The sequence below is a fragment of the Rattus rattus genome, chromosome 2 (assembly GCF_011064425.1).
Source record: "Rattus rattus isolate New Zealand chromosome 2, Rrattus_CSIRO_v1, whole genome shotgun sequence".
In the NCBI taxonomy this organism is placed as follows: Eukaryota; Metazoa; Chordata; class Mammalia; order Rodentia; family Muridae; genus Rattus; species Rattus rattus.
The window spans coordinates 52,438,626-52,456,314 of NC_046155.1; the positions used below are offsets into that span (position 1 = coordinate 52,438,626).

General features: G+C 51.8%; 1 protein-coding gene across 2 annotated transcripts in view; it reads right to left on the reverse strand.

The window, feature by feature from the left end:
• The window catches only part of Xpnpep1 (X-prolyl aminopeptidase 1), a 49,622-nt gene that overhangs the window by 11,185 nt on the left and 20,748 nt on the right, over positions 1-17,689 (reverse strand). For both annotated transcript variants that reach the window (XM_032892184.1, XM_032892185.1), the window contains 9 exons: positions 11,446-11,509; positions 10,271-10,375; positions 9,155-9,247; positions 8,734-8,877; positions 7,077-7,172; positions 4,938-5,019; positions 2,553-2,763; positions 1,256-1,345; positions 354-404 (listed from right to left, as the gene is read on the reverse strand). In XM_032892184.1, coding sequence (XP_032748075.1) covers positions 354-404; positions 1,256-1,345; positions 2,553-2,763; positions 4,938-5,019; positions 7,077-7,172; positions 8,734-8,877; positions 9,155-9,247; positions 10,271-10,375; positions 11,446-11,509 — 936 coding nt within the window. The remainder of the gene's footprint in view (positions 1-353; positions 405-1,255; positions 1,346-2,552; positions 2,764-4,937; positions 5,020-7,076; positions 7,173-8,733; positions 8,878-9,154; positions 9,248-10,270; positions 10,376-11,445; positions 11,510-17,689) is intronic.

Genomic DNA, 17,689 nt, shown 5'->3' on the forward strand with positions numbered 1-17,689 from the left:
CAACCCAGGTGTGGGTGGGTGGAAGATTAATGGCCAACAGTCATTAATGAAAAGTTTTATGGCTTAAAGTTCAAACCACACTCATCAAGAGAGCCTCCTCCCAGCACGCCCAGCTGGCCTGTCACTCAGGAGGGCTGACTTTCCTATTCCTTCTTCATCTACCACAGAGCCACGGTGATGGAAGTCTTTCTTCCTCACAGAATTTACTGATATATGTGTGCACAGAGTAATAGAAAACACTAAAATCAGACGAAAGCTTTAGGCCACAAGGGTCCAGGAGGTGACAGCCGTGGCACGGACGGCTGATAGCTCCGTCTTTTACAGCCTCGTGTGCAATGAAGGTGAGAACCAACCTCTTGCTCCAGCCAGTTGAAGAGCTCGCAGAGGGCAACGGCATCTTTAATCTGTGCAAACCAGAGTCAGGTAATGAGATTCATGTCCCAGTCCTGAGGCCACCCCACCCCCACCATCCCACCACCCCGCCCCCGCCCCCGCCCCAGAGTGAGAAGAACCACGCAGCCCAGCATTCACAGCTGGGGCTCCGTCTGAGCACGCGGGCAGCTCCTCTACCCAGCCAATTCCCATCCTGCACCGAGCCAGGAGTGACTGACTGTGGTCAGCCTCTGTCAGCCTCAGATCTTGCTAGCCTCACCTTCTGCCTGTTTCTAATTTTCTCATCACACCACACCCTACCACCCTGTACACTGTCCTCACCGGTGCATGTGTGTGTGCATGTGTGTGCATGTGTGTGCATGTGTGTGTATGTGTGGCATGCGTGTAACCTTTATAGGTGTTTTGCTTGCACGGGTGTCTATACACCATGTGTGCCGAGTGCCCACAGAGGCTAAGACAAACAGCATCGGCTCTCCTGGGACTAGAGTTACAGACAGTTGTGAGATGGTGTATGTGCTGGGAGCTGAACCTGTGTCCACCAGAAGAGCAGCCAACGCTCTTAACCACAGAGCCATCTCTTCCGCCTGCTTTCTTTGTACTTTGTGTCATATTTCACAAAATTTTAATACATCCAATTTTACGGTTTTTCTTTTTTGAAACAGGTCCCACTACATACCTGATACTGAAATTCACAATCCTCCTGCCTCAGACTCACGAGTAGCTAGGATTTCAGGCCTATATGCTCAACATAATGGCTATCTCATTCTCCCACTGACTCTGGAAGACCAGAGGACTTGGGCCCAGGGCCCCAGAGAGGAGGAAAGAGCTGGCTCCTTCTGACCGCCTCCTCCTCTCCACTCACATGAGCCCGCCTCATGCCTTCCGACTCGGCGGAGTTCTTCACGGCTTTGGCAATGCAGATGGGCGTATAAGGCATACAGCATCGATGATCCTGGGGCGAGGCAGAGAAGGTGAGAAACACACTGGAGGCAAACCATTTGAAGACTGCAGGTCGGAGCTCAGCACCTGTCCCCTGCAGTCCTGGCGCCACAGCTGATGCTCTGGGCATGTTCAGCACAGCTTGAGGTCACCCAAAGGAAGTTAAATACATCGAGTGAGACACCCCCTCCAGGCCACGCTCTTGATGCTTCCGGTCAGTCACAGCATAGGACTGCTTTTCCAGGCCTTGTAGCTATGGCTGGGGCTCACTATCCTCTCAGAGGTAACCAAAACAATTCTACCTCTGAAGGGGGGGTGACCTGCGAACGAGGACTCCTGCTCTCCCCACTTCTCACTGTGATCGCCCTCAGCTGCTGCCTCATCTCAGCCACTGAAGGGTGGACCCTTCCCCGGTGCAGAATAAATCAGAGCCCAGCCCCGTGTGAACGTGAAGGGGTTCAGCACGCCTGACCCTTGCCCAGAGCTTCCCAACTTGTGCACATTCTCCGTCTCTCCCTCCTGGAGCAGGGAAAGCAGGAGCGTTCTCAGTGACTGAGCAGGAGGTCAGAGGCAGTGTCCAGCATCAAGGATGCTGATGAGTGACTCAAAGATCACTTAGCAACCACAGGCCCTGGCCGGCAGTAGGAAAACCCCGGTGAAGGGGTCTGGGCTGAGGCCCCACCACACATTCTAACTAAGGTGGATCCACAGGTATGGCTGCCTCACGAAGGGAAAGGCCATTGCTACCATGTGATCCTAAGACAAATGCTCCAGTCCCCAGTCTCTCTGTGCCTCAAACCTCCAAAGCTCAAACACAGGGACCGAGATGAACTGTGTGCTGGGAAGTGCACCCCAGCACTCAGGGTCTTGGGAGCCTTCACCACCGTTTAGCACCTACACGACCTTACTCGTTCTGTACTTTATCTGAAAGCATTCTCACGGCGGCACCGTCATACTTAGCTTCTTATCTCAGGCACACTAACTGCTGTTAGGACAGACATTTAAATAAGCCTAAGTATCAGCGTGTGCCACCCAAGACCATCTTTCCCACCACACCCTGGAGACATAAACCCAAGGAGTTTAAAGGGCCTCAGAGGCTCCGCTCCAGGACCCAGCTCTGGGCTCAGGCAGAGACCACAGGGCAGAGCCCATCCAGCTCTGTTCATCAGAACCATGAAGGTGCCAGCCCCACACAGACAGGGCGGACTGAGGCCACTCACCTTGGGGATGGCCTCGCTCACAGCATAGCTGGCTTTGTCACTGACCCACACCTTCTCCCTCGGGGACAGGTCAGCACACAGGGTCTTGAGCTCACTCAGGATGGACTTGTAAGGCAGCACCTGGATTTTATATTCTGCCTCCAGGCCCAAGTCAAGGAGCAGGTGCTGCTTCACACCAGGCGCATCGATGCGGTCCCCGTCGATGAAGAGCCTGTGGGGGTCGGGGTGGATCACAGGAAAGGAGGGTGAGTGAGGAGAGCATATGCAAGGCTCACCCGCTCACATACACAAGGCTCACCCCGCTCACATACGCAAGGCTCACCCGCTCACATACGCAAGGCTCACCCCGTTCACATATGAAGGCTCACCCCACTCACCTAAGCAAGGCTCACCCCACTCACACACAAGGCTCACCCCCACACATATGCAAGGCTCACCCCGCTCCCACATATGCAAGGCTCACCCCATCACATACGGCTCACCCGCTCATATGCAAGGCTCACACATGCAAGGCTCATCCCTCACATATGCAAGGCTCACCCCACCACATATGCAAGGCTCACCCCACTCCACATACACAAGGCTCACCCCGCTCACATATGCAAGGCTCACCCCACTCACATACACAAGGCTCACCCCGCTCACATACACAAGGCTCACCCCGGCTCACCCCGCTCACATACACAAGGCTCACCCGCTCACATACGCAAGGCTCACCCCACTCGCAAGACAGAGGAGGGCACGCCGTCCCTTTCCCGAGATTCCTCTCACCCCACCTCTGCCCACACCACAGCTCACCTAGCCTTCACTTTTGATTCAACATGCTTCCTTTTTCCTCCAGCCGTCTCCTCTTACACACCTACGATAGTCCTTCCTGTGCACACACATCCACCCCTAACGGGCTGGTCCCCCACTTATATGCCTGAACCCTTCAGGGAAAGGAGAGCTCAGCTTCTCAACTGTAACCCAGGACGCTGCCATTCATGCTAGCATCCTATACCAGCCCCAACGCAGTTCACAGTCAGTAAGTGAGCTGTCCAAACATGAGCACGGCGCAATGATAAATACGTGTAGAGTGTCACGATGAACCTGCTATTTTACACATTAAGTAAAAAGAAGAAAGGACGGACTTGTTGCTGCTGCTAGTGGTTGGTTGGTTGGCGGTTTTTTTGAGACACGGTCTCACTTTGTAACACCAGCTGTCCTGGAACTATATAGACCATGTTGATCTCAAACTCAGATATCTGCCTGTTTCTGCCTTCTGAGAACTGGAATTAAAGATGTGTACAGACACACCTGGCTCCTGCCGTAGTTAAGTTTTAACTGTCAACTTGACACAGCCTACCATTGTCTGAGAAGTACAAATGAGCTGAGGACAGGCCAAAATGATTGGGTACTGGGTAAATCTCTGAGAGATTGTCTTGGTTCAGTTGATACAGGAGGGCCCAGCCCCCTGCCTGTGGCACCATTCCCTAGGCATGCGCCCACTGCAGGTGGCGCCATTCCCTAGGCAGGTGATTCTGTGCTATATAAGAAAGCCAGCTATGGCTCAGTGGTTAAGAGCATCAACTGTTCTTCCAGAGGTCCTGAGTTCAATTCCCAGCAACTACATGGTGGCTCACAACCATCTGTAACGATGCCCTCTTCTAGTGTGTCTGAAGAAAGCGACAGTGTACTCATATAAATAAATAAATCTTTAAAAAAAAAAAAAAGAAAAAAGAAAGAAAGCAAACCAGCTAAATAAGGGCCTGCTTCAAGCTCCTGTTTGAGTTCCTGCCCTGGTCCCCTCAATGGTGGACTGTGGCATGGAAGTGTAAGTCAAGTTCATCCTTTCCTCCCCTAAGTTATTTCCAATCAGAGTGTTCTATCACAAGAGCAAAGAACTATAATCCCATTCAACAGAAAGACAATAGGGTTAGGGTTAGGGTTAGGGTTAGGGTTAGCCTGAAAGTAATGTCTGAAGTGGTAAAACTGGCAAGACAACAGACCATAGACCAGGATTCCCCGTACCGCTGCTGACCTTTAAGACGCCTGGGGTCCAGAACCATACAGCTAAGCCTATGCTGCTCCCTCCACACTGCCTTCTGGGAAGCCTGAAACCTGTGTGGCCTGGGCCAGATCACACAGCAGGAACCTCATGAAGAACCTCACAGCATCTGTGCTCTGATAGTCTCGCACACTTATTTCTCAGTCTTGTGTTACTATAAATAATTTTGTAGATTTCAAGACATTTAGAGGTTTAGAGGGAAGGCAGGATTAAAGCAAACACCTGTTAGGACAGGCAAGGACAAGCGGATGAAGGAGGAGTTCTCAAGTGAGAAAGCAACCATAGCAACGGTGGGGTGAGGGCCAGGAGGGGGCATCTGGGTGGGAGAGAGCACTTACATGATCCTCTCTAGTCCTATGATTGCATAGGAGAAAAACACCGGGTTGTGCTCCACATCTGACCCGCGGAGATTGAACAGCCCTAAAAAGGAAAGCAATTTCTTTAAAACAGTTCCTTTCAATGTCTGGCTCCAGGGTCAGGCTTTACAGGCAGCTTTTGGGGAGGGAGGAGTTTCTGCTTAGAATTCAGCTCCTATCAAAGGATTCCACATCTCTCAGGGTTCCACGACTGAGCTGCAGATGCTGGTGTCGGCCACCTGATGGCGCCAGAACTGTTTCCTAGTTGGCCATGTTGCAAGCCCGAGGAGGGAGTAGGATCAAAAAGACATAACCAGTGTCCCCCAAAGAGCTGAAACTGGTAACCGACGGTGGGAGCCTGCCAAGCTCAGCGCTGCTGCAAACAAACTCTGGCACCCCCTCAAATATAAGGGGGACACATGCAGTCTCTCTATTCCAAGGCAAACGACCTAGGACAGAAAGTCTGAAGTGGAGGTGGTGACAGAGACCCCACTGAGCTCCTACACAGAGCTTCTCCTCAGAGCCGGAAGTCGTGAGTCAGAGGCTGTGGCTCAGCCACAGTGGGCTGTTACTGGGCTGGGTGGAGGACCTGCCCTGAGCCAGGGGCCGGAGTCCGATGAGGTTACCGAACACTTGAGAAGCCTAACAGACAAGCAGACAGTGCAGCTCTGGGCCTGGCTGCCGCTCCAATGCTTGCTCTCAAAGATAAGGGAGCGAAAAGGCCGAGTACAAAAAGCAGCCGCCCCCTCTATGTTAAAATAATGGCTTCTCAAAGAAAGTAGAAAGGTTTAACCTCATACTGACTCTTTGGTGCTTTATTTTTTGGAGACAAGGTCTCATTGTGTAGCCGTAGACAGCCTGGAACCTGCTAGGTGGTCCAGGCTGGCCTCGAACTCAGATTCACCTGCCTCTGCTCCCAAGTGCTGGGTTAGAGGCCTGCCTCCCATCGGGCTTTACTACCTCCTTCTGAAATGAAGGGACTTGGGGCTGCTGACGTGTGACAGAATGGATGTGTCAGAAGTCCCCCCACACGCTCACCCTCACACTCACAAGAGTACCCACAAAGTCAACCAGAAAGAGGAAGGCAAAATGACCGGAAACTGAGATATGCGAGTATGAGCCATGCTCCGGATGAGAGAGTCACAGTAACTTATGGAGACACTGGAGATAGCCAAAAGGCCTCCTCATGGAAGCTGTCAGGCAGACCTTAGCACCACCATTTGAGGGGATTCTTAATGCTTAAACTGCGTTTATATTTGTTCCCGGCACACTGACACGTCTAGAACACCAGGCTGAATGACAGATACACAGAAATGTCAACAATGGCTGTCACTAGGGAAAAGGCTTGTGAGTGAATCTTATTTTTCTTCTACTTCCTCTGCACTTCAGAGGATCTCCAAAATAGGGACATATTTGTTTTATTTTCAAAGAGAGAAAGCACTTTTGTGTGTTTTTCCCTCTGAGGCAGGGTTAATTCGAGACAACAATCACAGACATCTGACAAAGTCTGGATGGAAGAGGCGGGACATCCCCAGTGGGCTTTCTTCCTCCAGTGGAGAGATAAAACGCACAAAAGCCTCTTCCAAGCCTCCCTGAGTCAAACCCAGTCAGAGCGGGACAGGAGAGAGCACTTCAGTCAGGCTCCTTCAAAGTCTGGGAGGGGACAGGTTTTGAACAGCAGGGGTAGTGGAAAGTCAGAAGATTAAGGGGCAGGACCTAGAGAAGACCTTTCAGTTAAGTTTTCTGAGGTAAAAACTTGACTAGAATACTCTCTCTGTGAAGATCTTAGAAACTATTTAAGTATAAAGAGAGAGCAACACAACAAATATTCAGAATATTCTTCCTCAGAGAAGTCAGTCCTTCAGACTGGGAGACCAGAGGCAGGCAACACACCTGACCCACCAGGAGCCCCTGGCTGTGTGTGTGCTGTTCTGTCAGGTGGGCCATCCCCATTCCAACTGCAATGCTCCCTCCTATGTGCTAACCCGCATTTGCTCTCTTACTTAAAGACACTGTACGAATTCCCTCACCATTCACAGAGCTGAATGGCACAAACACAGATTCCCAGAGGCCCAAGGAGAAGATCAGGTAATGCCCCTGCAGTGAAACCAGAGTACTCACATGCAATCTCGTCTAGGGCAGTGACCACAAACCACACGATGCTCCTCTCCGCCATTTTCAACCGAAGGTCGGCAACCTTCTCCTTCCACGAGATGCCTGTAAGAAAACAAACGAGCGTCTGCCTCCTCTGACCCTGGGAAGTCAGAAGCCAGGTGAGAAGGCTACGTGAACCCTCACACACAGTACCACTTCTCACGGCGGGCGTGCAGCCCTCGAGGGCAGGCAGCAGAGTCCATCCCTACAGAAGGAGGGCGACTCTGCCAAGTCCCCTGACTGCCCTGAGCCCTGCCTGCCTCGCCCAAAGGCCTACGCAGCACCCAGACCTGCCAGGCGCAGCATCTACCAGGGGTCCTACTGCTTGGAGCAGTTATGGCTCTGGACACACCAAGTTCCTCCCTGTTGGACTTACAGTCCACAGGACAGCACATACAGTTAGACTGGCAATTACATGGGCTAGCACATAGAGGCTGGTGTGACCGAGCCTGGGCTATCTGAGTACACTGTCCACAGCAGACCTCCCCTGTGCAACTCGCTTTGCCTTTATTGGGCCCGAAGACTTGGGGCTAAGACCAGAGTCCCTGCTGCAGGCTGACCTAACTCACTGTGAATACTGCTTCCAAGTCACACTCCCAGAATGCAATGTGGCACCTGAGGAAGTCACCTCACTACAGAAGCATCTGTAACTTAGCTTCTCACTAGCTACCTATGAACAGGGTAGGCACTGGTCTGCCCAGCACCTAGCAGTGTCCTGAGCCTTCCAGGCTGCAACTGCTTGCAAAACAGAACCTTTGGCAGCAGTATCTGGGCTCTCTCTCCTGCGGCGACAGGTCAGAGGCTCTATTTCAGTTAAAGACAACTTCGACCATGCTGATGGAAAGTAGTAAGCTGACCCTGGGCCACTCGCTGAACTCATCCCCCCCATAAGCCACGCCCCCCAATGAGGGTGTCACACAGGAAAACAAGCCTGGGGCTGCCCACAACCACAGACTGCTTTGAAGATCAGCCTGGGGAATGCTGTTTAAAACTTGGCCAGTGTCTGAGCTGTGATACTTTCTTCCCAGGACCCCTCTGGCGATCTGCCTACATTCCAGACGTCCCCAGCCACCTCCCTGTTTCTACAGCAAGGCCCTCCCCTGCAGCCCCACCTCCGGCCTCCTTCTAGCCTTCACTGTCTCCATGAACCCACACTTTCTTCTCCCACAGAAGCCTGGCAGTACATGCGGCTCACACACTCACGGGCCAGGAGACAGCCACATCTAAACTTCTACACCGTAAGCTACAACCCAGGGAGGCCTGGAGGGCAGCCCCACGAGTACCACAAGAGAGGAAGTGGGCCCAGGGTCAGGAGCAGTTGCCAACCAGGGGAAAGCTTCGGTCTTCCCCCCAGCACCCACAACACCACCAGAAGAGCTCTGCCGCCACAGACTGAGCCAACGCAGGTGGCAAGAAGACAGCAAAAGCGGAAGGCGCTAGAGCCCGCCTGGTCAACTGGCCATCCACGCCAGGTGAGGCACAGTCCTGTGGTAAGGCCAGAACCTGTGCCGGAGACAAGGCTGCATACAACAGCATCTACCAACTCCGTAACAGCGCCTTGAATATGACTTTAACAAGATGGGTTGGCAAGGCAGGCTCTCGGGGTCACAGCTATGGCTCTGACCTGTATAATCCAGACCCAGTGTGAGGAGGGGCTTGCAAGGGCGCTCTGGCCGGTCTGTCCAGATCTTATCCACAAGGTTCTCCTTCACAGGCACGAGGTGGTGACCAGCACTTCGAAGTACCTTGGCCATCTTCTTCCAGTAATCTGAAGAAAAGCACATGGCCAGCCACAAATGAACACTCGTTTCACCTAAGGCAAATCGCAGGGTTTGGGCCAGCCTCTTCTGACAGGCATTCCTCGGTGCCAGGCTCACAGAATAAAGAACGTCACCACCTTCCCTGCCTGTCCCAGACATGCCTTCTGTAGCTGGCCCTCGATCGTGACATCGAGTCGTATTGAGTCCCGAATGCCCCAGACCCCAGCAGCAAACATAGAGAATTACAGAGGAGTCCAGGAGGCCGGAGAGGACCAAGCCACTCACCTGTGGGAATGATGAGAGGGTCCACACCAACCCTGGATCCTTCCGGAAGCACACTCACCAGCCAGTCCTCCTGAGTCGGCGTGTCCTTCAGACCTAGGAGGACAGAACTCCTAAGTGGCCAAGATCACAGAGCAAAGCCCCTGCCCAAAGCCAGCCTCTGTCTCAGCTGAGCCTCAGTCTTGGCCACGAAAAGTCCTTCTTGGAATTCCAAGTGCTATACACAGGAGCCTACTCCAACCTTGGTTCTCCCAACCACAACACACAGCGTCTTCCTTCTACAAGACTACGGAAATATTAAACAACCTCCAAGAGAACGAGTTTTTCCTTAATCCAGCCAGTATTTTGGGGACAAAGTTTTTTAAAAAAAAAAAAAAAAAAAAAGATTTTTGCTAAACAATTAACATCCTGGCACCATGCACGACTCATCAGAATAAAAGCTCATAAACTCTGAGGCTTTTCTCTGCTCACTTTTGACAGACGGGAATCTCAAAGGTTTGTGAAGCTCCTGACTCCCAGGCAGGCAGGAAGGTTTATTTTGCTATTTGACTCTTTCCACTTTTTTAAACAAACCACTAAATAAGCCACTTTATTAACAAAGTTTTTCTTGGAACTCCTGTAGGATGAAGCCCCATCACTTCAGCAGACAGGTCTTTGGCAAAACCCTAGGGCTGAGTCACTCACAGGCAGTGAGTCCTGCAGACCCTCCCTATACTGTGGCACACTGAGGAAAGGTATACAGGCCATGGGAGTGGCACTGAGAGGGGACAGGGAGCCACCCCACACCCTGGAGCTGACATATTGCCACTTTAATACGATGGAATTCATGCTTTACTGCTCTGACCCTATAGTGTTACCTGACCTGACAGCTTCAGCCTGCGGACCCCAAAGTCGGTTTCTCTGTACATTGAACCTGGGATTTTTGAATCTTGGATCCTCTAAAAGTGAGTGTGCACTGGTATGTACACAAAGGCGTACGGTTTTTTTTATTTTTTCCTTGGCTTTGCAAAGGCTCCAGGGTGTCAGGGAATGCACTAAGATCCTAGATCCCCAAAGCATTCCCACCCCTGCCCAGACCATGCCCGTTGCATTAGGTGGCTGGTCCCTGCTTCTACCCACCCATCTTCATGAGGGTCCAGTTGTTGTCCATCTGCTTGGCAGCTTGGAGAAAGTAGCGCCCATCCGTCCACATGGCCGCGTGCTCCTCCGTGATGATAGCTGTGCCTAGAGCAGAGTAGCAAGAGAGAGGTTTCTGACCACCACTGACAATCTGTGCGGAAACAAAGCAGGCAGCCAGGGCGTGAGGAGCACAGGGGCCCTGGACTCCAAGGACACGCCCAGGTGAGTGAATGATCCCAGGGCAGCGCAGGGCAGACTCTGTCAGAAGCCTAGACTACCAGGACGCTGGTCCCCACACACTCGCAGCCGGAGTAAGAAGGAAGGAGCGGACAGTCTTGTGGTCAAATCTCATAACCAACAAGACAAGGTCCTTCCGATCCAACAGACACCCACCAAGACCTGCCTCACCTCGCCGAGAAGCAGGCAACCTGGACCATCGGCGTCTGTGATGACTCAGCAGGCACCACCAGCACGGAGTCCCGGCTCCTACCTCTGTTTGCCCTAAGTTCCCACAGGCCTGGGCTCTCAGCAGAGGCAATGGCCAAAACCAACCAAAACGTGCCAACCAACACAAGCACTTAAGCCAAAGGAAGCAGAGGTGAACCACGAGAAGAGAGGGGATCTGACCTCAGCTAGATTGCTCAAGGGATGGGAGCCCAAAGGGGAAACCACCCAAAAAGTCAAGGGTGTGACAGTTTTGGAAAAGTTAGGGCATAGCACCAAAGAAGCTCAACATCAGCCATTATCATCTAACGCTGCTAAAATGAAGTATCAAAAGGACACAGGGCCCTTCACAGGGCCAGGAGGCTGGAATGGAATAACTGATAAGCCAGTAAGGCCCCGGATCTCACGTTTGAGGCACCAGCCAGCAGCCATGCTCAGGTTAATTAATACTACAGAAATAAGCTATACAGAGCTCGAGTGTTCTCTGTAATAAAAGATTGTTCTGTTTTGTCTGAAACAGCAAAGACACAGAAAAGAACAGAGGGTCACTGAAAGGCGACGTCGATGAGCAGAGGGAACCAGAACTTCCCCCACTGCACAGGCTCAGGCGGGGGAAGGGCCAGCTTGAGCTTCATTTTTGATTCTATGGCACAGGCTAGAACACAATTCAGTTCCCTTCGGGGTGGAACCAAAACAAAGGCAAAGTAAGAACAGAAGGGTTGGTGACTCACCTGCAGAGCCATCGAAGCCGGAGACGAACGCCCTCCGACAGTCACAGGGCGCAATGTACTCACTCTGGAAAACAAAGACAAGAGCTGGACCTCAACTGTGCGTGCCCCGTGCTGCAGCCTATGGTGGTACAGCAGGTGGAAGGTTCTTGGTACCTTCGCTCATGGAGCCAAAGGAACAGGCAGAGAAGCAAACCAAACATTTTTTTTAAATAGCCAAGCATGGTGGTACACACTTATAATCCCAGCACTGAGTCTGATGCCAGCCTAGGCTACTCACTCAGCAACATCCTGCCTCGGAAAAGCAAAACAACAACAAAAAGTTAGCACAAGGTGTGAACGACTCTGATTAAAGGGCACATGTTAATGCCCTTTAGCTGCACAGCCCCATTTGGAGACAAAGCAACTGAAGAGAATGGCTCAGAATAGCTCAGAACCTCTCAGAACCGCTCAGAACCGCTTCCCTCAATAAGGTCTTACCAACACTGCTAGCTTCTCCCTCCCTTGCCGCTGACATTTGGGCATCTGTTATTTTTCTGAAAAGTGGAGCTGCATTTGTTTTAACTTAAAGTCTCTTTTGACACAGGCTTCTTTCTGAACGTCCTGCATGTCCCCTCCATGGTGGTGTCAGACTCCCACACAGGCCCATCTCTTCCTGTCAGGGAACAGGAAGCAGCACATCCTCCAATCCAGAGGGCCCCCTCAAACCCAAGCCTGTCCCACTCAGAATCCCCTGCCTCTATTTGGGAAAGAGGTTCTCACGGTGGAAGGTGGATCTGATCTGGGGGATGTGAGAATCCACCGCGTGGCAGCCAGAGCAGCAGTGCTCACAGACAGCAGAGGTGGGATTTAAACCCCAGCAGTCTGCCCCAGAGCCACAACCCTGAAGCCTATGGCAGGCTGCCTTCTAGAACACGGTATCTCTCATCCTAAGGATTCCAGGGTAAGACCAAAAGCAAGTAAGGAAACTGAGGGAGGGTTAGTGCCATCACCTTGACAGGATCTGGAATCACCTAGGAGACACACTTCTGGGCGGGTCTGGGATGGATTATTAAGATTAGATGAATTGGTAGAGTGGCCCACCCTAAAGGGACTACCCAGATTAGGCTACCGAGGTCGGAAGCCCCACTCTAACTGGGACGGTAACATTCTACAGGCTGGAGTCCCAGACTGAAGAGAAGGGAGGAAGTGTTCTGAGCGCCCGCTTCCACCCCTCTCTGCCTCTCATCCACAGATACAGCATGAGCAGCCACTTCCCGCTCCTGCAGGGAGCCTTTCCTACCACGACCGAGGGCACCCTCCAGTCCTTCCTTCTGTAAGTAAATTTTCTCAGATTTTTTTTTGCGGCAAGACTAATACACTAAGGTTCAAACAGGAAATTGTGTAAATAACTCAGATCCAAGGCCAGCCCCGCTTGTGTCCAGAACGGAGTCTCCCTCCAGGACCACTGCCAGCAGGCTTTCCCCGGGCCAAAGGACTCAGCAAGGGAAACAACGTTAGGCATGGTAGAACGCCCTTGCAATGTCAGCAAGAGGAGGCTGAGGCAGGAGAATCTCGAGTCAAGAAACAGCCAGTACCACGTGGCAGAGTACTTCCCAGAGGGAAGCAAGGAACTTAGGTAAAACATGGAGCTGCTGGCCAGAGCCCAGCGCATGTAGGGACACTCAGTGCACTTGAGGAGAAAAGTACCCATGTGCCACTCCTGCTGTGATGGAAATCTGCATCCCTCAGCAGAGCTGCGGCAACCAGCCCCAGGGACCCCCAGGGAGATGCTCAGAGGACCTGCTGTGAGAAGTGAAGCACAAGGAAGCCGCAGACCAGCCACACCTGGCCCCAGCCTGGGCCAGCTCTGCAGCCCACGGCATGGTCCAGCCCTCACTCAGCACAGTTCTTCATCTCCAAAGAGTGTTATTCCCACCACTGAACCCAAGAGAGCACTCAGAGCACACACGGCATGAAGACAATTCACTGGACCTACAGGCACAGGGAGAGATGGTCCCCAAAATCATTTGTTAACCCAGTGACTACTGGATACAGACTTTTAAGAGGGAGACAGGAATACCAGGCCTAGTGGTATACTAGGCTACTCAGGTCGAGGCAAGGTCTTAAGTTCAAGGTCTGCCTAGACAAGTCCAAGAACAGCTGGGGCAGCAGCAGCAACAGCATCACCCTCTCAAAATAATAATAATAATAATAATAATAATAATAATAATAATAATAATAATTTTAAAAGATTAAGGAGAAAGAGGAGCTGGAGAAGCAGCACCTGCCCCCTAGGCCTGCTGGGAAGGACAAATAAGAAGACATGTTAACCTCACAGAAGCCTGGAAAAAGTGCATGTACACAGAAGAGACCCATAACCCCATCCTCCTAAGAAAGCATCTGAGGACCAGGACAACAAAGGCAACAGAAGACTCATCCTCTCTGACAACACGGCTCCCTGGATGTGGCCCTCCTACCTGTGACAGACCAAGGATGCGCTGACAAGACAATACTAATGAGTCCAGATCTCTGAGACAGGTCTCCAACGTGGCCCCAATTTTATCCAGGAAGCTTAGGGGGTGGGGAGGGACGGGAGACCACAGGATTCATCAGCCCCGACCAGAAGGGCAGGGGACAGATTTCTCTAGCAGATGATCACGTCTAGCCTGCCTGGGACCCAGACAAAGCCCGGGGCGAGAACCAGACATGACCTAAGTGGTCACCAAGCCAGAAAGACGTCGCTCATGGGGCTGGCAGCAGCATTACCTCCACACTGAAGGCTAAGCGAGGCCAGGCAAGTACTGAGTCCTGGCCCATGCTCTTCCCCAGTCATGAAGCTGGCAAGGCCCAGGGACATTCTTCCCGGAGCCCGCTAAGGAGAGTCACAAGGAAGCAGACACAGCTGCTGGCTTTTCCTCCAAATTTTCCCATTCTCTGCATTTCTCATAAAAGGATCCAGGCCAAGCCTCATAGTTTCCACCTGTCCACAGTCCTGAACCCTCCCTCCACACACACGGGAAAGAGGGTTTCAAACACACGTATTCTTAACACATCTTATGACCGCCCTCCTCTCTAATGGTTGCCTATCATGTCTAAGATCAAATGCAAATCCTGGCCCAGGCCCCAGGTTACCACCTGATCAGGCCCTGTCGTCCTCTGGAAACTCCAACCTCAGCCTCCGCCGCACCTCATCAGTACAGTCTGGGTGAACGTCATCTCCACAGCAGGGCTGTCTGAGCCACCCAGCAGCCCTGAGCGCTCCATACAGAAGCAGCTTTCTCTCTTCCCAGGGAGCACGTCATACTTTCACTGCATAGGTCCGTCCTTCACACCTCTCGCAGTGCCCCCGACAAGAGCGGAGTGGTCACAACTGTCCCTGTGCACAGAGCAGGTGCCACACAGTGGGTTCCCAACCAACAAGTGCAGAATCAGTGAAGGGCCTCTCCCTCTACCCAGGGAACCTTACTCATTCGATGAAAAGGAAGGAAAGAAACAGGTCCCAGAGGAGCTCAAACCAAGGAAGTGGGTCCTCCCTGAAGCCTCCAGAGGTAACGAATCTCTGCTAGCCCCCTACAGACCTGGGGACCTCTGAGCTGTGAGGGAACAGCAGTCTGCTGTTTGAGGGGTCATAGCTGTGACAGGAACAGAAAAGGGTCTGAGGGGACTTATCTAAAGCTGAGGCTTCAAGCCATCTCACAGCAGGAGGCCAGCAGGCAAGACACAGGGACAAAGCAGGACAGACTCCCACTCCCACCTAGCCACAGGCCTTGCGATGCCAGCCTTCGTACTCAGAAGTTAGAAACGCCTGTGTCTGTGAGAAACCACCTGATTTCTAAAATGTTGGTGTCTAACTCAAACAATGTCAATGACATCTACAAACTACACCAAGAACCTTAGTCATCTCTCAAACCCCAGCTCCAATACCTGTCTGTCTGACACAAGCTTCCCTACCCACGCCAGCTTTCAGAGGTCTCCCACCTCTGTCAAGCATGGGTGATGCTGACAGGTTACACTGGCTGCGGTATTGGGCCCGATTCCTTTTTGTTGCCAATGACTGTATTAATTTCCTCCAGTTCTAATACCACGAGGTCTAGAAGTGATCGCCTCCCCCAGCTACAGATGGGAAAACAAAACTGAAGTTCACGGAGGTCAGTTACTTCCTTCCACCCAAAGTTCCACAACAACAAACAGTAGAGGGGAAATGTGAACTCGGGCCTAACCGTGGAAAGGCCTCACCCTTGCTTACGCTGCCAGGCAACGTCCAATCCTACACTACAGATAGTACTTACCGTAAAAATAGACTAGAAGCTCAGAAGTAACCAGGAACATAAAGTATGGCCCGGAGTCCACAACCTTCGATAACATAATTGATAACCCAAGCCTATCACCAAGCCGGGCTCGGCTTGCTCATCTGTGAAATAGGGAGATGATGATGCCCACCCTTAAGGACTGGGTAGGAACTGGTGCTCAGCACGAATAAGAGCCACATTTGCTCCTGTGCATTAGGCACCGAGCCAGACTCAGGGAACGTAATCAGGTTTCTCAGAGTAGGCAATCGTGCCAGCCACAGGGACAGGCAGCGCGAGAAACATGAGCTACAGCCACGTAAGGTACGACGAATACGCAGTGCAGAGCTTGCTCTAGCTTCAAGGTTGCTTAGATCTGCCTTTAAACCCATCAGGCTGCAGTCAGAGGTCTAACCTGGGCCACCATGGACAGAGGAGGAGCAGAGGACTATCCAGAGAAAGGGGAAGGCTAGAGAAGGCCAGAGGCAGGACACAAGATCTGGGCTGCCCGCCAACAGGCCTGACAACAGAGGCAGCAGCAGAGAACTCTGGGAACAGTCTGAGGACATGGTCAGAGCTCCACAGAGGAAGAAGCAGAGAATTCTGGGGACAGTCTGAAGACATGATCTGAACCCCACAGAGGCAGCAGCAGAGAATTCTGGGAACAGTCTGAAGACATGATCAGAACCCCACAGAGGCAGCAGCAGAGAATTCTGGGGACAGTCTGAGGACATGGTCCCAACCCCACAGAGGCAGTAGCAGAGAATTCTGGGAACAGTCTGAAGACATGGTCAGAGCTATAGAAGCAGCAGAGAATTCTGGGAACAGTCTGAAGACATGGTCAGAGCTATAGAAGCAGCAGAGAATTCTGGGAATAGTCTGAAGACATGGTCAGAACCCCACAGAGGCAGCAGCAGAGAATTCTGGGAACAGTCTGAAGTAACAGTCAGAGGCCCAAACATCACGCTGAAAGGCTTGCACTCTACCCTGCAGTTCTAGAGAACACTCAGGTTGAGGATGGGGGTAACTAGTACTGAAGTTTAAGAGCTGTCACATGGCCACATGCACTTGGAACAAGGCAGGACAACACACACACAAACGCCACAAGACTAAATTTATTAGAGCCCACTCTGGGGGCACATTTTTCCCTCCCTGATCCTCTGTTCCTATAAGCCAAGTATCTAGAACATGCCTCATACACATTAAATTCTCAACAAAACTGAAACCGAATGGTTGGATATCTGTATTCTGAAACTACCTCATGAAGACCGTGAACAGAGACAGAAGCTCTGTCCTTACACCCTGACACGGAATCAATGCCCAGGCTTTGGCACCACTTCTCTCCTAAAGGAACAGCATCAACATACCTAAGGAAAGTGCACAGCTTCCCAAAGACAAACACTCCTGCCACAAGGTAGCCAGGCTACTGGACAGTGGCTACCCAACTAGAACTTCATTTCCCAGGTCCCATTGCTTCTAGGTAGGTCACATGATGGGAAGGAATGGCTGCCCAGCTAGAACTTCATTTCCCAGGTCCCATTGCTTCTAGGTAGGTCACATGATGGGAAGGAATGGCTGGGTCAAGAGTTAAATATAAGTACATTCTCTCAGTAACTTCTCCCTTGGCTAGCTGGAAAGGTGGCAAGGAGCCCAGGTCAAGTCCTTCATCAACAGGAACTCTGTACTACGTGACCCAGGACCTAAGACCTCACAGAACCAGGCCCCTGACGCTTTACAATGCATTACCACCAGAGGTGATGGTTCTAATGAACCAGTGGGTAAAATCGCTACGCTGTCCCAGGACTAAGTTTAAGAATAAACAAAATAAAACAGGAGGCTGACCAGGAGGTATGGAGAAATACAGTGTAGGAAAAGCTGGTTCACGTCTTCCAGGAAGAGAACCACGCACTGCCAAAGACTCATATTAACAAGTTGGCTTTGACAAAAATGTGACCCTTTGACCAAGCCAAGCCAAAGAA